Source organism: Wyeomyia smithii, chromosome 1, assembly GCF_029784165.1.
Source record: "Wyeomyia smithii strain HCP4-BCI-WySm-NY-G18 chromosome 1, ASM2978416v1, whole genome shotgun sequence".
In the NCBI taxonomy this organism is placed as follows: Eukaryota; Metazoa; Arthropoda; class Insecta; order Diptera; family Culicidae; genus Wyeomyia; species Wyeomyia smithii.
In genome coordinates, this window is record NC_073694.1 from 127,828,962 (window position 1) to 127,850,378 (window position 21,417).

The following is a 21,417-nucleotide window of genomic DNA, read 5'->3' on the forward strand; positions in this document are numbered from 1 at the left end:
CAGCATACATCTCGGACAATCGAGTCGGCCGTAGGCCGCGAGTGTTCTTTTAGAAATGAACTTTGTGAATTTCAGCCTTATGATTTTCAGCTTTTCTTGATTCAGCCTCTCGTGTTTTCAGCCTTTCGTGTTTTCAGCCTTATGTAGTTTTCAGCCTTTCGTGATTTCAGCCTTTCGTGTTTCAGCCTTTTGAGTTTCAGCCTTTCGTAGTAGACCCATCTGGCTAATTAATCTAGATTTCGCAGGTCTAGCTACTAAACCGCTGTCTATTTTGGTTGAAACCAACAACCAGGTTTTCTATAACAGAGAGGATCAAGCCAATTGGCTCACAAATTTTTAAGTTGATGTTTTTTCAGAAATGGTTCAACAAATGAAGCTGGAGAGAGTGGCCACCCTGTAAATTATTACTTTGGTCGTATGATTACTACTGCATTTTTAAATTGTTTGAATGTTTAGTTTCCGGATTTGCATCATAAAAGGCTCCCAGCTGGACTCGAGGCCGTGTCGTAGTGCTAACTGCGCAATTGTATTGTACAATATAACGGTGGGCTACGAAATCCATGTCAAATAAAAACACAAGGTTAAATTTTGAAACGGAATGTCCCTGGGATTTGCTTCCGCATCACATAAAAAACAACGTACTTCTAGCACACTGGCAACTACTTTTTGGTCGCTTCGAAAAAATAGCTTGGGATGAGAGAGCCTTTCTTTTTATGGATATTTTCTTGAATTCTGTCGGGCGTCCTTTTTTTGTGATGTCATTTCCTGTAGCAACAGATAATCCTTCCAACCTCGTCTGATAATTTGAACGAGAAATCAAAAAAGAGACTTTTAGGTGAAAAAGAGACCATTTTAGAAGAAAAAAGAGACTTTTGAGACCTTTCGTTGAAAAAAGAGACTTTTTAGAGACTAGCTTGAAATAGATACCAAGTCTCCAAAAAGAGACCTGCTACCAGCCCTGAAAACATAATCGAACCTTGACTCGGGAGAGACTATTAATGATCGTAGCGCTAGCCCCGCAATTGTCCTGTACACGTACCAGTTGGCTTCGAACATGGCCGGATTAAGGCGCTGGGGGGCGGGGGCAAATTTGTTTGTGAGGTCCTCTTTTCTTTAAACATTTAGAGGTAACGTTCTGGAAGGTGACGAGCAAAAAAAAAAAGGTCGCGGTCATGTTCCGAATCGGAATGTAACACTAAGGCTTTGCTTTGCTTTTATGACGGAGGGTTTAGATGTTAGGTTTCTCTTTTCCTTTAAATATCAAAAAATTTGATAGTTTTCGTAGCTGCCACCACCCTTACGGAAACTAGTTGAACCGTCTTTGTGGTACATCAAGTAAAGAATATCAAATAGGCAAATAAATGTGAGCATTTTTCCTACTAAACCACCAGATTTCGACGTAGAGGCATCCCTAAATCATGTCCTATCGAGCTGAAATTTCGCATAGATGTTTTTTTGGGCCAATAAACAAAATGTATATACCGTGAGGCGTCCTAATTCTGCGCGGCTCCTATTTCTGCGCACTTCGTACCAAAATGTTGATGCCGTTTAGTAAAAAAGGAAACATAAGCAGAAAGTTAACAGTTAATATATAGGAAATTTCTTCCAAACTTCATTTTTGAAAATCTACTTTTAATTGATATTTTTTTAACATTTTAATACGAAGTGCGCAGAATTAAGAACCGCGCAGGATTAGGGCGCCTTACGGTAGTCGGTTTTTGAAATTTGACATGACCCTTTTCGCAGTCACCCTAACCATCAATGTGTACAGTTAATGACAATCTGATAGAACAAATAGATTCATGGTAGATGATGGTGAATACTTACGGTGCAACACTGAATGCGCTTTGCGTAGCATATGTTCCATCAGATGTTACTTTATTTGGTACACCACCTGCAATGTTGTTTGGCGTTTTATTCTCATCCGACTCGTTTTCGTCACCAGAGAGACGACGTTGTTCAGATTCTACTATTGGAACTTCGCCCAAGGTTTGGTTTATAACAGCTATCACATTCAAGATATCCTTCAATGAAGTAGCGTATTCGCCCAAGATCCAAAGTGCAGCTCGCTGAATTTTCGAAGATTTAATAGCAGGAAATGCTTCCAATATTTTATCAATAACAAGTAGTTGAAGATGGGGGAACTTTTGAATGGCTTCGCGTACAAAAATCAGGACATCTGCTGCGGCCAGTTCATTTGAATCTGACAAAAACTCAACAAGCACTGGTATAACTGTAACAGCTACATCGGGAAATTTAATGCAACAACTGTGAAGGGTTCGTACCAACAACTGACGATATTTTCCGGTATCTTCGTGCTCAACATTATGCGTTTTAGATACTTCCTTCTTTAGAACCAAAACCATATCCTTTATATTTCGGGATGAAATCAACTCCATAGCCAATGTCAATGTTTTTCGTCGAACTTCGATATCGGTAGCAGTCAATACCCGTAGAATGTCCATTACTAATTCTTGCATAACTCTCTCCATATGCTCATTCTCCTTCAGTGCAATCAGGCGATCCAAAACAATTAACTTAACATTATTATCGCTTTCGGTAATGATCAACTCAATATAGCAACTAACTGCAGCTTTAATGGCTGTGGGTGCAGTTGACAAAGTAACCAACGTACCAGCGGCTTCGTAGCGAACTGCATTAGAGTTGGAGTTTAACATATTATAAATACAACGTATGAAACGTGAGCGTTCAGCTGGATTAGCATGGCATACTTTATAAATTAGTTCCACAATTACGAGTTGAAGTATATCTCCAAAATTACTAACTTGGTCTAAACAGGAAGCAAGATAATTCAGTGCTCTTTCCTGGTCAGCATGTAAGAGCATCAGAAAAGCATTCCGTTTGCATGACATGTCCTGCTGAGTGTCTAGAAAATTCGCAATTTGTTCGGGGCCATCTGGAACCAGCCATTCAAAATTCTTGTAAATTGTAAATATAGCCAACACTGCATTTCTTCTAACATATGAATGGCGATGTTCTAAGCACGCACGGATGGCTGGCATCAACGGCTCTAGCAGTTCCGGCTCTTTTAGTTTGCACAAAAATCTCAGTGTAGAACCTCTTAAAAACTCATTTGGATGCTGGAGATCTTTTCGATAGGCATCACAAACCAGAATCATTTCTTGCAAAAGCTTTCCATCGGGAGAAGTCTTCGGGACAATTTCCCAATATATAAGCAAAAGCTTTTTAATTGTGTGATTTTGCAAAGGTAGAACAAACCGGATTATAGTCATTAGCAAACTTGGCAATCGTTCCCCGTTTAAAAGTAGTTGAATAACTCGTTTAAGCGTATCTATCTTAACATTGAGCTCACCCTTTTCTGAAAATAGAAAATATTTCTTAAATGAAACATTATTGAACATTGACAGGTTATACCAAGATCCAACTTAAGTTGCATTTCATTGTACGGTTCTGTTTCTTGCGCATTGATGATAGTGTAACAAGATCCTTCCGAAAGTTGCATCCTTTTGTTCTACAATACACTCCAGAGAATTCTGCAAGTTGTAATTAAATCTAGGTATACAGTGAACTGGAAAAATATTCCAAGAGGAAGAATCAAAAGCAATATCAATCTTCTAAAAGCCATCTACGATGTTGGCAGTGTTTGCTCAGGTATTAATAATTGTAAAACAGTCATTTCTTTTTATTACATATTAGGTGAATCAAATATCATAAATGCTTACATGATATCTAAAATCAAGTTGCTATACACTGGAAATACGATTCAAACTTCAAATTTAGTCGCACCACCGTAACCGAATACGTGTACAAAAGCTGCAGAAATGTAGTAATAAAATGAGAAACTTGCAGAGATGCCAGATTTTATAAAAAAATGAATGCAACTAGGGTTGCCAATGTTCCAGTTTAAACTGGATTTCTCCAGTTTTTTTCAAGTGATCCAGTCAAACAGTTTATTCCCAAAATCTTCCAGTTTTTTCAGATATTTGCCAGTTTTATCCAGTTTTTTATTCACTGAAGCTGCGATTGATTTCCGGAAATATTTTTTAAACGTAATTTTTGCAGATTGATGAGTTATTTTGACAATTCTTAACACCATTTTCAGTATTCTATCTTTTCGCACGAAACACGGTCAAATTAAAGACTGCATGACATGGTTGAGATAAAACCAAACAAATAGAATTTACCAGGCCATGAAAAAAAATTCTATTTAAGTAGCAGTTGAAAAATTGTTAGAAGAATTAGATACCAAAAGATAGCGAAGTCAGAAATAATTGAAATTTTAACTCACATCCCTGTCACGAACGTCATCCCCATACATTTTGCTAGAAGCCGTTTTTCTCTGGCTCTCTGTTTCGTTTTGAACGTTTTATGGATTTTGTGTAGGACATAAATGGTCACGTTCAAACATGTTTTAACACGTTCTGGAGAGCCCTGCATTCAATATACTTAGAAGCACGCAAATATCAGGAATTCAGGAAATAGTTGTCATGACATCGGTCTGTTTAAACTTCACTGATGTAACGGAAGAAAATGTTGCTCTGTTTCCTTAATTTTGAGATAGATTGATTGCGTAATTTTTAAATTTTGCTGCTATTAGAGAAATTTTGTTCAGTCCATAATTTAACCAAAATGTAAGCCCGAAACAAAACAGTTCTGATTAAAATGAGTAATTTTTTGCGAAGAGTTATCTCTTTAGTTGCTGAATAAAAAACTGACACTGGATTCAGTCCCCATAACAGAAAAGCACTCTCACAAACATTTTTTTGCTTTTTTCAATTTATTTGGAATCCAGTTTTTTCCAGTTTTTTCTTCAGTCTTTTTCCAGTTAAATCGAAAAATTCATTGGCAACTCTGAATGCAACTGCTTGAAACGCTTGAAACTAGCAATACTCAAAGGGAGAGATATGCGAAGAGAGTGTTGTGAGCCAAACGAACATGTCAAAATTCGAGCCAAACGAAGAAGAAAGGTAACACATTGAAAGGTATTGCAAAAAGGTTCAATAAAGAATATATTTATTTTTACACGTTTTCATGTTTTAAACATGATTTGAGAATGCTCCAAAGTTGCTTCATCACAGTGATTTTTAACTGGTGGTTCACAAACCCTTTGTATGGTCTACAGAATAATGATGAAAGTATATAAAATTCAAGGGAATGGTATGGTAGCCTTCAAGCGTTACGAACATCTATTTCTGTACCGTTTGTCCCAAAACTACTTTTTCTGCTGTCACAGTTTGCTTCACTTTGCTTTGGGACACAATAAATGTACTAAATATCACTTAGAATATCACATACCATGTGAAAACCTTAAGAAATTGCTCAAAACTGTCTGATATGCTATCAATAATTGCAGTCAACATTTAGCCGGTTTGCCCGAATCAACATAAGATAAGGGTGAACTGCCCATTTTTCGGGTGCCAGTGCCAGTGATGTTGGTAACGCGTCAAATGTATGGTAGCTGACAGCGATGCCATTCCCGTGATAAAATTAAACATAAACATAAAATTTAACACCTTCACGGTTTTTGTGATGCACTTTATTATTCTCAGGACTTCCACCGTCACCATCAGTTATACGAGCCGAATAAAAAAGTTAGTGAACATTGCGCTTTGAGAAGAGATCTGGCACCTCTGATATGTGAAACCTACACTGAAAGAAATCGACACGACATTATAAAGTGTTTTGCACTTGAATTCGCCCTACACTGATATGAATCGGCACGATTTATCCAAGAGATTCGACACATAGATTTCAAAATAGCGCTGCACACGGATTGGATAAAGTTATTTTATGAAAATAAATAGAAAATCACTATCAATTAAAGTGATGCTGCACATGCTCTAAAATTTTTGAAGCACTCATGAATAACGTAATATTTGCACATCTCTTTCAAGTGGAATACACTTGAATATGCCCTAAGGTTTCATTGTAGTGATTTTCATGTGCCAAACACATTCGAGTCATCTGTTTGGTTTTTGTAAGTCAAGTGGCAGCTGTATTAAACGAAGAAAAAATGGCGAGTAAACACAGCAGCGGGTCGCGTTCTATTGTAGATGTTGCTGGATTCCCGGATTATATACGAAAGTTTTTACAAAGTAAGTACATACCTAAATGTTTTTTTTTTTATTATAATTGAATCAAATCGTTTTTTTAGATTCGGAAGTAAATGAAAGCGATCCAACGGCAATTTTACAACTTCTAATCAAATCTAACTTGGTGACGCTTGTTCAGCAAGAGGGCAACGAAACGATAATTTCGATAAAGGTATACCTAAAGTTTTAAAACAAAAATATTGCTAATAATATGTTTTGTTCACAGCCCGATGAGGATTTACCCCTGGCTTCGCGAGAAAATTTGGACAGGGACAATTCCACTTTGGATTCACCAGCCTGTGCGAGCTCAATTCTGCAGGATTGGGAATTTACGCAAGAGGTAAAATTTAATTTCAGAAATTCAAACATTGATTTAATTAATATTTTGTGATATTTTAGGAGTTGTTGGTACCTGATGCTCAGCCTGTTAGAGATAACGTTGTGTCAAGGCAAAATCGAAGCAATTCTACCGGAAATATATCTGTGATCTACGTGAGTAATTTGTTTTTATATGTTCTATATGTGGAACATTTACTTCAAATCAAACTTTCAATCGAGTCAGATTCGATGGAGTTTGATTTTGATGACGTACTCAAGGATACCGTTGCGTTCGATCGAAAGCCGAAACTACTTCGCATTCATTAATGTAGGTGTACGTTTCTAGCCGATTGTCTATCATGCCTAATCCACTCAATCGTGCCATTGCAAAGTGTGAACAACCACAGTAATAATGAATTAACTTGTGCAACTTCGTGCGAACCGGGATGAATGGGCTGATTCTATTTTATAGCGAATTTGTTTATTAACCTGGGTTCAAATCCGAATTTGATTACAGGCATCATCGACCGAAAAGGAAGTTTCGACAAACGAGTCAAACCCGCAATTTGATTCTGAGCTAACACCCAATATTTTGGAAGATTTGTTAAAAAAAAACATTATTGGCAACGAAATCTTAGAGCTTGGTGCAAAAGGGTGCTTATCAGAGCGACGAAAATTAGAACTGGCCGGGATTGTCGCGGAGTGGCACTTGTCCAGGAAAAATAAAACACGAGAAGAAGACCTAGCAAAGTATGCTAAATCGATTGTTCTGCTATTCAAAAACGAACGTCAGGTAACTGAAACTGTAACCGTTCGGATATTTATTTTTACTATTTTCATACCCTTATGTCACAGATAACAGATCTCCAAGCTACAACAAAAACAACCGGAATCTATGTGTAAAAATCGAGTGTATACGCACCATTAGTTTTGAAGTTTTCTCTGTCTATCGCTGCATAAAACATGATCGCGTTTACAAATTTCGTTTATTTTGAATTTATTTTATCGACTGAAAAAACATTAATCATATAGTGATTGCAGCGTCACCATACTACTTGTTGCGACTTGACAAAAACCGTTTGATTTTTTACATAGCTTGGATGACTGTTATCTGCGCTTATAGCGATCTGCGCTACATAGGCAAAAATACAAGCACAGATAACAAACTGACAAATTAAGAACAAAGTGCAGACTACCCTTTGAACAGAATCCCCAATAAGATCTACTTGTTAGTCTATGAACAGTTACATAAAGAATAAAATTTGACCGATTGCTTTCAAACTGCAATATTAAACAATTTTAATAGGTTAATGATAAAAAGATAAGCTATAGGATACCTCTAAATGATAGTTTCCAAAAAAATTACAAATTTTCAATTGATATTTTTAATCTATTTCGTAGAACGATTACTATTTACCGAAAGGCGGCGATAAAAAAAACCCAGGTGGAAAAATTTACAACAAAATAAATACAATCAGAACTCAATGCCGCAAACGAAAACTGGATGACGAAAAGCAAGCAGAAATAAATAAAGATACTGGAGTCTACTGCGAAAAAAGGAGCGCAAACGACACAAGTATAGAAGAATCTGAAAACTGGTTGAAGTTGAATGATGGTCCGTGGTCCACGGTTTTAGATAAGTGGAAGGCCAGCTTTTTGAAGCGTAAAGATTATCTAGCAAAGTGCCACTGTAAAGATAACCTGCGTAAGGGTAACCTTTGGAAATTTATACGCTGTGAATATGGTTATCAATTGGTAAGCTGTTTTATTTAATTATTTTTTGTATCAGTTCACATTTGCTTTTTGGATTACTATAGAGGAATATAAGGTGCAGGGTTTTTTGTTGAATGATAATAATTTGTTTTGTCAACGCGCACTAAACAAATGCAGTGTTCTAAACAATTGAGTCGCATTTTGTCCAATTTTAGCAGTAAACGATGCAACTTTCTAGAATATATGGATAAGATAGGACTTGAAAAAATAGGTTTGCCGTCCGTTTCTCGATTTGGAAACACGGTGCGTCGGAAGTAGTGCGCTGTATAGTACATCAGATGCGCTATGCAGCGCACTACTTCCGACGTTAGGTATAATGTACGGTATGAGACACAAATCGGTTGTCGCTGGTCGACAATTCCAATTTTCAACTAAATGCATAATATAATTTATGAAAACGGGACTCAGGTTCTGGAAATCAAAATAACCGTGTTGATAAGTCATGAATGATTTGAATGATTTATGTTAAATATTTGAATGATTTATGTTAAATATTTTTGAGTACACGAATGTTAGAGATATTTTGGAAAAATGCAGAAATTTTCAATCGTTTTCAAAAATTTGAATTTGAAAAATTCCGACAATGCTGCTAGATTACTTTCAATGCTGTTTGATAACCACTCTATCTCCTTTTTACTAATATTTGTTTGTAGATCGACATTGATTTTCGACACATGGAACTTTCCCCCAACTGTGAAAGTACAGATCTGAATTCCAAGTGGAAGCATGTCCTCCGTCTTGCTGGAGCCTACATTACTCATCGAACAGTAGATGAACCTTCATTGGATTTGATAAATATTTTGAACGATGTAGATGCTTCACAAGGTACGTATATGTGTTTTTCACTGAGATTCAAACTCCCAAAGCAAATTTTTCCCAAATATTTCAGATTCGCGAATTTGAGCACTACTACTTTTATTAAATTGTGTACTTCAACCACAAAAAGTGTCATCTAATTTCAGACCTACAGTGATAAATGGTCGAGAAGATACAATTGTGTTCGCCGAATCTGACGAAGACGCCACATTCAAGCTACAAGCTGTTTACGATAAATACCATGACCTAAATTTGCCGAAAGCTCCAAAACTAATTTTTTTTGGTTCACCTACTCGTTTAACCGGTGTTTACAGGGTACAATACGAGGACGTTTTCTACAGTCTACCATCTGCTCAACGTGCTGTTGATGTGTATGTGAAATTATGTACAATTCTTGGTGTCAAACACTCTAAAATTTCGAAGCTAATTTGGGTGTTCATAACGCGGTATATTTATGAATTAGCTGTAAAAGAACGCTACGCAACCGTGTAAAAGTTGGAAAATTACCTTGAAACGACAGCGAATCGCGAACTAAATCACTAAAATGTTTGTTTGTTGTATCGATGGCTGTCCCGACAGGTTTCCTTCACCAAATTCGTACATTCAACATCTTACTATCGTTCATAAAGTACCGAATCGGTACCGTTTTCGTTGTAGTTATCCAAAATGTATATCGATATTTATTAATTTTTATAGATTTAAACGCCATGTAACAAACCACAAAAAATTGAATATTCAAGATTTTCCCCATGAAGGATCATCAATAAGTAGTGAGAGAAAACAAGATGTAGCATCAACATGGAAAGCAGAATCCATGATTTATGAGAATGAATCTCTAAAAATAAATCCAAATTTCGACCAATCATTACAAAATATTGATACAGCATCAGTCAACTTCACTCTCAAATTACACAATAAGAACAACTTAACTAGACACGATATAAGAACCATTCAACAAGAAGCTCAAGTATTATACTCGCAAATTGCTAATAAGATAAATGAACTCCCCATTCAATCAGATAACGCTGAAAACCAATATAAATTTGAAACTTATCTCGTGAAAATAAGTTCAGTTTTCGATTTTATAAATACTGATCATAAGTTTTTCAAACATTTACAACTGAGAAATTTGTACCATCCTCCCACAGTAATTATTACAAAAGGAACTAAACTTGTTGAAACTGTTAGTTTTGAACCGGAGTATTTGCTTAGTGTAGAACAAAACCAGCCTCATGTTGTTTTAATGGATATTCAATTTCAATTAAAATCATTTTTTGAAACACCTAACGTGTTTGAACAAACTATTGCTTACGTTCAAGAGTTGGAGAATTCTGAAAGAATAAGGAACTACGTTAATGGCAGTACGTGGAGTCGCATAAAATCAAAGTATGTGGGTGATCATGTTCTACCGCTGGCATTTTATAGCGACGAGTTTGAAATCAACGACAATCTATCGTCTCACAATAAGAGGCATTCGATATGTGGAATGTATTTTCAATGTCTCGTACTCCCCGAAATATTTCCTTCACGGTTGTGTAATATTTTAGTTGCTGGTATGATGAAAAAAACAGATGTAAATTCAGTTGGCATTAACGTTATGATAAGAAAAGTTATAGAAAAATTTAAGCTAGTAGAAGAAGAAGGTATTTTATTGAACATAAAAAATGAAAAGATTTTAGTACGGTTTCCAGTAGTGTTAGTTCAGGGAGACAACCTCGGCGTACACAGTATGTTGATGTTATGCGGAGGTTTTGGTGCAACATACTATTGCCGTTTTTGCAAACGTCCTAAACAAGTATTGCAGTATGATACAGAAGAATTTGAGAATGATTTGAGAAACAATAAGAATTACAATGAAGATGTATGTTGTGCGAATCAAAAAGATACGGGAATCAAAGGAAAATATGAGTTCAGTAATCTGCCATCATTTTCCATTACAGAAAATTTATCCGTGGATGCCATGCATGATGTTTTCAGCAATGGTATTTGTAAATTTGGTTTTCAAAACATTCTGAAGCATTTAATCCAAACAAAAAAGTATTTTTCGCTCGATCAATTTAACACTCGAAGAAGAATTATTGCCAAACAATCATTAGATGATTCTTTAGATAGAATGCCGGATATCGAATATGAGAGTAAATCAAAAACTTTCAAACTAAGAACAACAGCAGCAGAAATGCGATCATTATGCCATTTCTTCACATTCATTGCTGGACCATTTGTACCCATTGATGAACCCATATGGGGATACGTTAAATGCCTAATAAACTTAGTAGAACTCCTTCTTCTTCCATCCTTTAAAACAACTGATGTAAATCAACTAAAGCTAATGACCAAGCAGCATCATGCTCTTTTCCTGAACTATTTCAATGCAGAAACACTCCGACCCAAGCACCATCACATTGTTCATTATGGTAGAGTTATTGAAAAAAGCGGCCCAATATGCAAGTTAATGTGCTTCAGATTTGAGGCTAAGCATAGAATATTCAAACAATACGCACATATAACATCATCTAGACGGAATATTTGTTACACTTTGTCTATTAAAGCTGCTCTTCAGTTCAGCCATGATATCCTAAATAATGTTTTTTTCAAGCTCGATGATACTGAAAAGTTTAATAACATAGATTTATTATCTCGTTCGTATTTTTCTCAATTGGTTACAACAGAGAATGTGAGCATAGAAAACCATTAGAAGTCTTCATACAATTGCAAAATACATGGAACAAGGTATAAAAGTGGAACATTTTTAACAATAACACAAAATGAGGTAACAGAGCTTTTCGAAATTGTAGAGATTTTTAAGGCAAACAATTTATTTTTTGTAGTAGGTCAATTATGGCAATGTGGTAGTTTTAATGAACATTATTTAGCTCATGAAGCCGTAAAGTGTTCCACAGTCTTTAAAATGTCAGCTCTCTCCGATTTTGATGGTCCACCAATAATGATTCATTCTATAAATAACCAATTATATTATAGGCAAAGGTGTAATTTTGTATACGAAGATTCAGACATGTAATTGAATCAAAGCTGTGTTTCAGTGCAATATATTTATACATGTAACCTACGCTAAACTAGTCTATCATCAATTGTTACAATCTAGTTTGATTTGTCGTGAAATTTATATGCATAAGGTTCATAGATCCATTTTAGGTTATAGAATTATATTTAACAATTATAAAACCTATACTTGTACCACGCACTTTTCAAAAGGCCTAACTGCAAGATGCAAATATAACGAGTGAAAGTAAAGTTCTTATCTTGTACTACTGTTAAATAACTCACTCTTTCTGTTTTTTTGACTGTTTACATCTTGTAATTATGCGTTTCTGAAAAGTATGGTTATAATAAATTTGATTTTCTATCTAATCAATAAACAAACATTCCATAAAATTATTCGCATTTCACATTATTATCATTCAAAAACCGAAAGAAAATCCTTTTCAAATGAAACAGAAGTTTATTTGAGATTCAAGATACAATCATTGTATTGCAAAGTGATAGCAAACGAATCGAAAGTGTTTTTCTGTTTCAAATGCGGCGATAGGCGACAGATGAATCTGCAGTGTTTTGCACATGAATCTTACGTGCTTCATCCAGTAGTGCAAATTTAAGTGTAAAACACTTTAACATGACGTGTCGATTTGTTTCCGTGTACTGGTCAAAACATATAGAATTCATATGCAAAACACTTAAGAATTATTCATCGTGCAACACCTCATTTTCAAAAGGAAAACACTTTCAATTCTGGTGTTATTACATATAGACATAAAGTGTTTGGATTTTGAATCTCAAAAGAATGTTTACTGAGCTTCGAATGATTTTTATTCGATTTTAAAATTAAAACAGTTTTACATGGATATGATTGCATATAATATTTTTTATTTATAAAATTAAAATTTCACTATAAAAATTCATCACCAAATATAAACTATCCTTTTCTATTGGAGAAGCCTTTAAAGCAAACAAAGATTTAAATTAGTTTAATTTAAATAATTGATGTTTTAGTAAACAAATACTTGCCTTTAGCGTAAAGATGTTTTCATCAAAATCTCTGTGATCTTGTGCAGGAAGGACGAAATGAGATTAGAATTCGATTCTTTTACGTGACATAAATCACTTACCTTCCAAAAATTTACAGATGTAGTCTGGAAAATCCTCAAACTTCTGAGCCGTATGACACTCGTTGACATTTAAAAACAAAACAAATCAACTGAAAGTGTTTCGCACGTGATAATCACTGTTATGAAACAGTGGGACAGATTCAAGTGCAATTCACTTGAAAGGGATGTTGGAATCATACGTAAATGAAAGTGTTTCGCACATGATAATCACTGTGATGAAACAGTGGGGCAGATTCAAGTGCAATTCACCTGAAAGGGATGTTGGAATCATACGTAAGTGGAGTACGGCTCATGGATGTAAGTTGATGTGTGCGACAACTTGAAACGAAAGTGAAAAATGATTGAATTCGATGAAAGAAACTCTACAAATAACAATGCAGAGTCATTTTCATATCCGATTGATGGAACACTTGGATGGAGCGTGCCCAGTTTTTTCAGTGTAGTTGCCAAATCAGCGGTTTTTTCATCGCTTATCTCTCCCTCTGAGGATCTCTACTTGAAACCCGAAAAAGATTTTGCTTGAATTACTCAAGTAACAATTTGGAAGCCTCTATAATAGCAAATGTAAAATAAAAGCAGTGCAGAAGCAGCCGGCGGCCGGCGCTGAATAAACAACTCGTTGAAGCGCTTTAAAGGTCCCCATTCATCAGTGGCGTTCTCGCCTAATAAAAGCTATAGGAATGTTTCAAACGGCAACCAAGCAACTATTATTCTGCACGTGTTGTTCAATGCTGCATACATGCGTTGGAAGTATTTCAATGAGCAATCTATTAGCTCTTATAGACGTGAACGCTAGATCACCGGTTTTATGCAGCATCATTCTGAACGCGTTTGTATGATTGGTTTATTGCAATATTAACCTTTTTTTAAACCACTAATAGATTCAACAACTTGTACTTTCAAATCATTTACAGCATTTTACAATTATTGGATCACTATTATTAGGATACAGTTGAACAAAAACCGAAATGGAAAAAAAAAACTTCTGTTCAATGGTTGTTCAGTTAAATTTGCAGAAATTATCCGATACACAGTTGCTTAGAAACGGCGAAGAGAGTTTTGTACAACAACAGCAGAATATTTCATTCAACACTTGTTAAACGACCTGTCGAATAAAATAGTATTAAACATCTGTTAATTCGTTGCTCGACTGTTGAAATGCTCTTGTTAAATGAGTCTTTATTAACAATAATGTTTGCAAGCATTTGTTTCGCGCATTAGAACATGCTTATGCAGCAAACAGTGTAGTGTAGCAGCGTGAAAAAACTTTTAATCGACATCGAGTCAGCTCTTCTAGCACAAACAAACTACAAAAATAAAGATCGATTTTTTTATCATAATTATTTTTTTAGTGTTAATTATTATTTTGAGATTTATTAGTTTTTTACTTGTGGAAATGACATGAGTGAGTTTTTTTTAATTTTTTGGGTTGCGTTGAGATTCAAACTTGCGATCCTTTGCTTGGCAGTCATCGATTAATGCATGTGAGCTAATCTGTAATATGACGTTTGCTGTGTTTAAAGTTAATATGCTTCTAAACATTCTGATCTAATAAATGTTGAACAGGCATCGTATTGAACATTCTGAACATTCTCATTCTGATCTAATAAATGTTAAACAGGCATCGTATGGTATCAAAGCTTCTTGCATGCCACGGTTGCTTCTTGCAAACCATGGTTATGTCAAATCAACCGGTACGCTTTATTTAGAGGTGCATGCAAGAAGCTCATATTCCAGCAGTCATAAAATGCTTGTTCAACATTCATTTGACCAAAACGTTTAGAGGCATATTGACTTTAAACGCAGCACTCGTCATATTACAGATTAGCTCACATGCATTCACCGATGACTACCAAGCAATGGATCGTAAGTTAGAATCTCATCAGAGGAACCCAACCAAAAAAAAAGGAAAGGGTGGTATGTGTGTGTGTGTTGTCTTCCAATAGCAATTAAAAATTTACCCATAGTATTTCCACAAGATAAAAAAAAAACTAATAAAGCTAATAATAATTATTATAATAAAAAAATCAAAGTTTATTTTTGCATTTCGTCTGTACTAAAAGAGTTGAATTAATGTCGATTAAACGTTTTTTCCACACTGTTATTCAGCGCGTAAGCTGCATAAGTATGTTCCAATGCGCGAAACAAACACGAAATAGCAAACACTATTTTTAAACACGCGTTTAACTAGAGCGTTACAACAGTCGAGCAATGGTTTAACCACCCCTTTGGCACCACGCCATGTTTCAAGGGCTAACATCTCAACATATGTGTAAACGAGATAGCATATCACCGCTTCTTTTCATACATCTTTATCTTACTGCTAACAGTGGGCACAAATTAATTTGAGCCCAGGACATGAGTTCATTGTCATTCACTGTTACTCGGTATAGGGATGCCAAAGGCTCGGGTTTAACAGATGAATAATAAATATTTTATTCGACAGGTCGTACACATACAGAACAGCAGCCTAATAAATGTTTACCGGTGCATCTGTTCAACGCTGGTTTAACAAGTGTTGAATACAATATTCTACTGTTGTTGTTCAAAACCCTTTTCGCCGCTCCTAAACAACTGTGTGTCGGATAATTTCTCCAAATTTAACTGAACAACCATTGAACAGAAGTTTTTTTATTTTACATTTCGGTTATTGTTCAACCACATACATAAGACATACGTAACACTCAGGAAGAAATTTTCCAAAAAAGTTGGTACAAAATGAACTACTCGAAAGTACCAACCTTTGTAAAAAACCTCTGTTTGAGTAGTTTATGGAGGTTGTGTACCTGCGCAGCCCTGCAACTTTTTGACAGTTTCTTAAGGGATTCTGTTATGGGCTCGAGTATAGCCGCGATGAAGAAAATTCATTTTTGTTCATTTTTGTCGTGCAGTTCAAACTTGTGTTGATACCGGGTGTTGTGGGGCACAGAGTACCAAAAAAATCGCCAGTGCAGAGCTGGTAGCGACTGAGTGACTCAAAAATAGGAACTTTAGAGACCAAATGACTGAGAAAAGAGACCAAAAAAGAACCGAAAAGAGACCAAAAAAGTGACCATAAAGAAAATTTATGAAGATGAAATTTAGAATAGGACGCAAAGAAAATCTATAGATTTGTGAAAAAGGCTTGTAAATTTTAGTATATAAAATGATTGCCTTAAAAAGCCAATACAAACGTATAACAGGATGACCACTCAAAATCAAGTTCTGATTTTTCGCTTTTTCATTATGCTTATCTGGCTAATTAAGCTAGATTTCGCAGGTCTAGCTACTAAACCGCTGTCTATTTTGGTTGAAACCAACAACCAGGTTTTCTATAACAGAGAGGATCAAGCCAATTGGCTCACAAATTTTTAAGTTGATGTTTTTTCAGAAATGGTTCAACAAATGAAGCTGGAGAGAGTGGCCACCCTGTAAATTATTACTTTGGTCGTATGATTACTACTGCATTTTTAAATTGTTCGAATGTTTAGTTTCCGGATTTGCATAATAAAAGGCTCCCAGCTGGTCTCGAGGCCGTGTCGTAGTGCTAACTGCGCAATTGCATTGTACAATATAACGCTGGGCTACGAAATCCATGTCAAATAAAAACACAAGGTTAAATTTTGAAACGGAATGTACCTGGGATTTGCTTCCGCATCACATAAAAACAACGTACTTCTCGCACACTGGCAACTACTTTTTGGTCGCTTCGAAAAAATAGCTTGGGATGAGAGAGCCTTTCTTTTTGTGGATATTTTCTTGAATTCTGTCGGGCGTCCTTTTTTGTGATGTCATTTCCTGTAGCAACAGATAATCCTTCCAACCTCGTCTGATAATTTGAACGAGAAATCAAAAGAGAGACTTTTAGGTGAAAGAGAGACCATTTTAGAAGAAAAAAGAGACTTTAGAGCAGGGATGCCAGGACATTTTTCCAAATGTCTTCACGTTCTAATAAAAAATGTCTTCACATGTCTTCCAACCCGAGATGGCCCGTTAGGACTGACCAAAGACTGAAAAAGTTACCGGCAAATCAAAAACTGTCGAGCAAAAAAAAAGGTCACCACCTGGGAGGGAGAAACGGATACGAAGCTGTGTGAGTGTCAAAATGAACCAGAATGAGCTGTCATTGACTGTCAATTTGAACCAAGGAAAAGAAAAGCATTTTTTTGCAATGAGTATTGTTATAACAGAACGGTATCGCGTTGCTCGAAAATATATTCATCGCAAACAGTTTTACAAAGACTGTCATTGTCATTTTACAAAATATTTTGGTTTGTTTTGACCAGGGGTGACTCGTGGCTTTTGAACCTGCCTGTTCAACTACAAATTCAGAAAATCGCAGTTGGAGGAAGTAATTTCAATCATGTCCGTGTTATCACACAAGTCATTGTATTTGTTGCTGTTTGAGAGCGAAACTTAAAATCAATAAAATATAATATTAAATTTGCGTTTGGAATATATTTTTTGTCAGGCGTACCCCGTGTGCATTGCACAGGTTGCACCTATGGACGAGTCGCCTCTGGTTTTGACGTAAAATTATAAATTTCATAATCTTTAAGTACACACTATTATATCATTATATTAAATCACCGAATTCGTCTTTTTTCCACCGACTTTTCAACAGCTGAGCGCTCGGTAAAACGTTCGGTAATATAAACCACAACCGATCGATCAGTAATCAAATTTTTGTTGCTTTCTGTCATTATTACCGACCTAATTTGTGAAAACGGCAAATGCAATTAGTTGCCAAAACCCGATCAAATCTGTAAGTTGTGTAAGACAATACCGAAAGATCTGTGATATTTGTTATTTGTTCACTTTTAATTATTTAAGTAAACCAGAAATATGATGTAACATTGTTTTGATAAAAAAAATATTTTTATTCAAATATTATAAAAAATTTTACCTATTAAAAATAAAAAAAAAATCAAATATCGACGCTCGCCGCACCGAATTTGTCAGGGTGAAAATCAATCAACCTTCATGCCAGTTGTGCTCATAGTTTCAAAGCCGAAGATCTTCCGGGTGGTGGTGTAAACTATTTACGTAGCATGCAACAGATGCTCGGAAGTAGAGGCAAATTATGTAATGGTTTGATGCCTAAAATATTTACAAATTTTGTTATTATATACTTACGAAAAATTTGTACTATGCGATCATCTTTTAGCTGAAGTTGTTGGAGAAAGTCCTCCATTTTTTCGTGGGAACTTCAATGTTCAAACGGAACCGAGAATATGACTTGACAACCAGAACGAGAACGACGAATAGAAAAAAATTGACAGCTCTATAGTTGGTCCAGTAGTTTTTTACCAATATTCGGTAGAAGTTTAATTTACCGAACAGTTCAGTAGAAAATATAGCAGTATTCAGTAAAATCATTTGCTGAATACAGAAAATATGTAAAGTTATATCAATTTTACAAACTACTCTGTATTTTCTCAAACTTACCGATCGAAATTGTAATAATAATTACCGAACATTTATTATCTGATTGAGTGTGTAACAATCATGCTAGCGTACTGCGATTATTAAACTTGCGTTTCTTTGGATTTAAGGCGTTGGTTACAATTTCGAACACATTTCATCACGGTCGAACTCAAAACTCTGAAGAAACTTTTATACAATGGCAAATTGGAAAAAAAACGGAGACTCGAAAAATTAGTCCGTAAAATTCGCACATTTAGTATTCCTGATGTTTCTAAAAACTTAGTTTGAGTCATGCATGTGTTTCAGCAAGAAGATAATTACACGCTATCAGAAAAGACGCATGTGCGTGTTCTCTGTTTTGAGTGTAGTATTCGTTTCTCCCTCCCAGGTCACCACCTCTGCAAAACGCGGGTCATATCACATATTTTCTAATGTCTTAATATTTTTGAATGTCTTCCATTTGTCTTCACAAACAAATATGTCTTCACCGCAGGTTAAATGTCTTCCATTTCAAGACATGTCTTCCAATCTGGCATCGCTGCTTCAGAGAACTTTCGTTGAAAAAAGAGACTTTTTAGAGACTAGCTTTGAAATAGATACCAAGTCTCTAAAAAGAGACCTGCTACCAGCCCTGGCAGTGTTACGTATGTCTAAGTATGTGATTCAACCGTAGCCTAATAAAAGTGATCGAATAAATGCTTAGGCAACAATAATTGTTACTTGGGTACTTACGCATGTAGCATATACACACAAAGAAAATATTACCAAGTGAACACGTAAAAACAACGTAAATTTACGTAAACCTGAATGTTTTCATTGGTTAAGGTAAACAAAACGCAAAACAATTGGTGAAAACAACGCAACAGCTTAGTAAAATGCGAATACTTAATTTTGGGTAAAAATTTGTATGGAGTTTTTGATATTGATATTGTTGATTCAAGGTATCTGATTTTAACTAAATGATGACTTCCATCTTAGATTATTGAAACATAGATATCCAACTCAACCAACAATACGGGCAACAAAAATGTGGCGCCCCTCCGAGTATGATGGCGGTTGGGTAAACTACATTTAATTAGCACACACAGAAAAATATTAAGGTAATTTCTATCTCTTTAGGCTTGGTCAGATTAGTGCGGTATTTTTAACAGACTAATCTATATGGTCTAGATAATAATAATAATTTATTAAAACAGGACTAAAATAATGTCAATGTATGAGATGACCATGATATGAATTATTTATTTTGATGATAGTATGACTCATCGTTCATAGTCGTTTCAACAATATGTTTTAAAGCATAACCAAAGATGACTAGTACACAATACGTTACTCTTGCAGTATGCAGCGGGCACGAGTTTCGCTGCGCGTGAACAGAAATTTAACTAATTTGTATACTGTTAATTTGGTGATGACGACAAAGTGGTGAAAGGTGAAGCATGTTTTTCAATATCATTGTATGGTCCTGTCACCTAATTTTCAATACCCTTATACGGTATTGCCATCTTGTTTTCGTTTTCATCCGACAGATTGAGCATGATAAATCGATTTTGCTAATAATCACAGTTCTAAGGTCATCAGATGGCACCGTTATAAAGGTGTTGCTAGCAAAATGTATGAAGTCAGGTATCTTGCTCTAGTCATCATTAGCATAACTCATTTGTTGTTTGTACCAATTTTAATAGTCGATTGAGAACCACTATACAGCTTTAATCCCTTTGCGGAACTGATTGGGTTAATAATTCTGCCTCAGCCGTCAAATAATGCTGTATAGAATGTTCTCCTATTCGGTTTGTAGCTTCCGTTGCAGATTATTGTTTGTGATCTCATTCATTATCAATTTCATTATTCCTTGCTTGAATGTTTAAATCGATTTAATATTTGCAAAGAACTGAGAAAATCAAATTTGGAAATTTTCATTCAACCTTTTAAGTTCTATTTAAAAACGCTACAATATTTATTTTGGTGAATACCGCTAAACGCTATTTGACTAAGGTTTTACATTACTGCGTTGAAAATCGTTGTTATATACGTCTCTTAATATCCTCAAAATTCACTTACAACGAGTAGCAAAGCATACACTCAAAATATTTTTCACGTTATTGTTACGTGAAATTTCCTGTACTTATTCATTTTCTGTCAGTTTTCATGATTTATGTGTCAAACATAACATCTACGTGAAAATCACATGCATACTATGCTTTATCACGTAGTATCTACGTGAACTTGGCAACGTCAAACAGAACGAACTCTCCGTGCGAAAATATACAAGAATCAAAATGGCGAAGCTGTTGTGTAATTCGGTCTCTGAACATTAAATTGATTTCATCGATGGCTTGCCAATGAGTGAGATTTAGAAAAACCATAATTCGACATGGAATCTTTAGCTTACAGATTTTGTACGGATTCAGTTCAAAGATCCAGGAGTTACCTGAATATAAACAGTAGCAGCTAACAGTAATTATCGACGGTGAATGTCTTAATATTTGTCAGTTTTTATGTCGTTCAATCCATTTTCGAATTGGAAATTTTGCATGCCCGTGCGATTTATCTAGCAACATATTTCAAAAAATTCTGAAATCTAATTTCTCTCTTAAGAATTTGGGAAACCAAAATCGAAATTAAAACGTTTTATAAAACGCAAAAGCTATCCGTTAATCAAATGCTTTTCACTTTGCCGGTAGTTAAATTCTACGTGAAAATCACATGAAACGCATATGTCTACTGAATAATATTCACAGGATAAATCATCTCACCAGATCATGATGAACTCAAATGACAATCACGTAAAATCTACGTGAAAATGACAGTGGAAAATATTCACATAACTTTTCCGGTAATCATAACATGAAAAATATTTTGAGTGTAGCATAACTAATTCCGTCAAAATTCACGAACGTCAAGTA

The 21,417-nt window shown here is 35.3% G+C and overlaps 2 protein-coding genes across 4 annotated transcripts in view; one reads left to right on the plus strand and one right to left on the minus strand.

Annotated features, from left to right (window-relative positions):
- LOC129722931 (coatomer subunit beta) overlaps positions 1 to 3,851 on the minus strand; it is a 71,654-nt gene extending 67,803 nt beyond the window's left edge. Inside the window, exons 1-3 of one of the 2 annotated variants that reach the window (XM_055676804.1) lie at positions 3,705 to 3,851; positions 3,397 to 3,550; positions 1,828 to 3,340 (exon numbers count right to left, since the gene is read on the minus strand). In XM_055676804.1, coding sequence (XP_055532779.1) covers positions 1,828 to 3,340; positions 3,397 to 3,484 — 1,601 coding nt within the window. In that variant the 5' untranslated portion in view covers positions 3,485 to 3,550; positions 3,705 to 3,851. The remainder of the gene's footprint in view (positions 1 to 1,827; positions 3,341 to 3,396; positions 3,551 to 3,704) is intronic. The other variant, XM_055676796.1, reaches the window with a different exon arrangement.
- A 1,903-nt stretch (positions 3,852 to 5,754) lies between these two features.
- On the plus strand, positions 5,755 to 9,190 carry LOC129722941 (uncharacterized). 2 transcript variants are annotated; one of them, XM_055676825.1, is made up of 8 exons: positions 5,755 to 6,077; positions 6,137 to 6,246; positions 6,301 to 6,414; positions 6,474 to 6,566; positions 6,910 to 7,185; positions 7,794 to 8,147; positions 8,819 to 8,990; positions 9,055 to 9,190. In XM_055676825.1, the coding sequence occupies exons 1-8, from the start codon at positions 5,996 to 5,998 to the stop codon at positions 9,066 to 9,068; spliced, it is 1,215 nt and encodes a 404-aa protein (XP_055532800.1). In that variant the 5' UTR covers positions 5,755 to 5,995; the 3' UTR covers positions 9,069 to 9,190. The 2 variants fall into 2 exon arrangements, with proteins under 2 accessions (XP_055532800.1, XP_055532793.1); XM_055676818.1 differs by having other exon boundaries at positions 8,819 to 9,121.
- Positions 9,191 to 21,417: the final 12,227 nt, after the last annotated feature.

What these genes read in the sequence shown, in the direction of transcription:
- LOC129722941 (XM_055676818.1), top strand. Translation starts at nt 5,996, where the DNA reads ATGGCGAGTAAACACAGCAGCGGGTCGCGTTCTATTGTAGATGTTGCT. An exon ending in ATTGGGAATTTACGCAAGAG is followed by an intron (nt 6,415 to 6,473) that starts GTAAAATTTAAT and finishes GTGATATTTTAG; the next exon opens with GAGTTGTTGGTACCTGATGC. An exon ending in GAAATATATCTGTGATCTAC is followed by an intron (nt 6,567 to 6,909) that starts GTGAGTAATTTG and finishes ATTTGATTACAG; the next exon opens with GCATCATCGACCGAAAAGGA.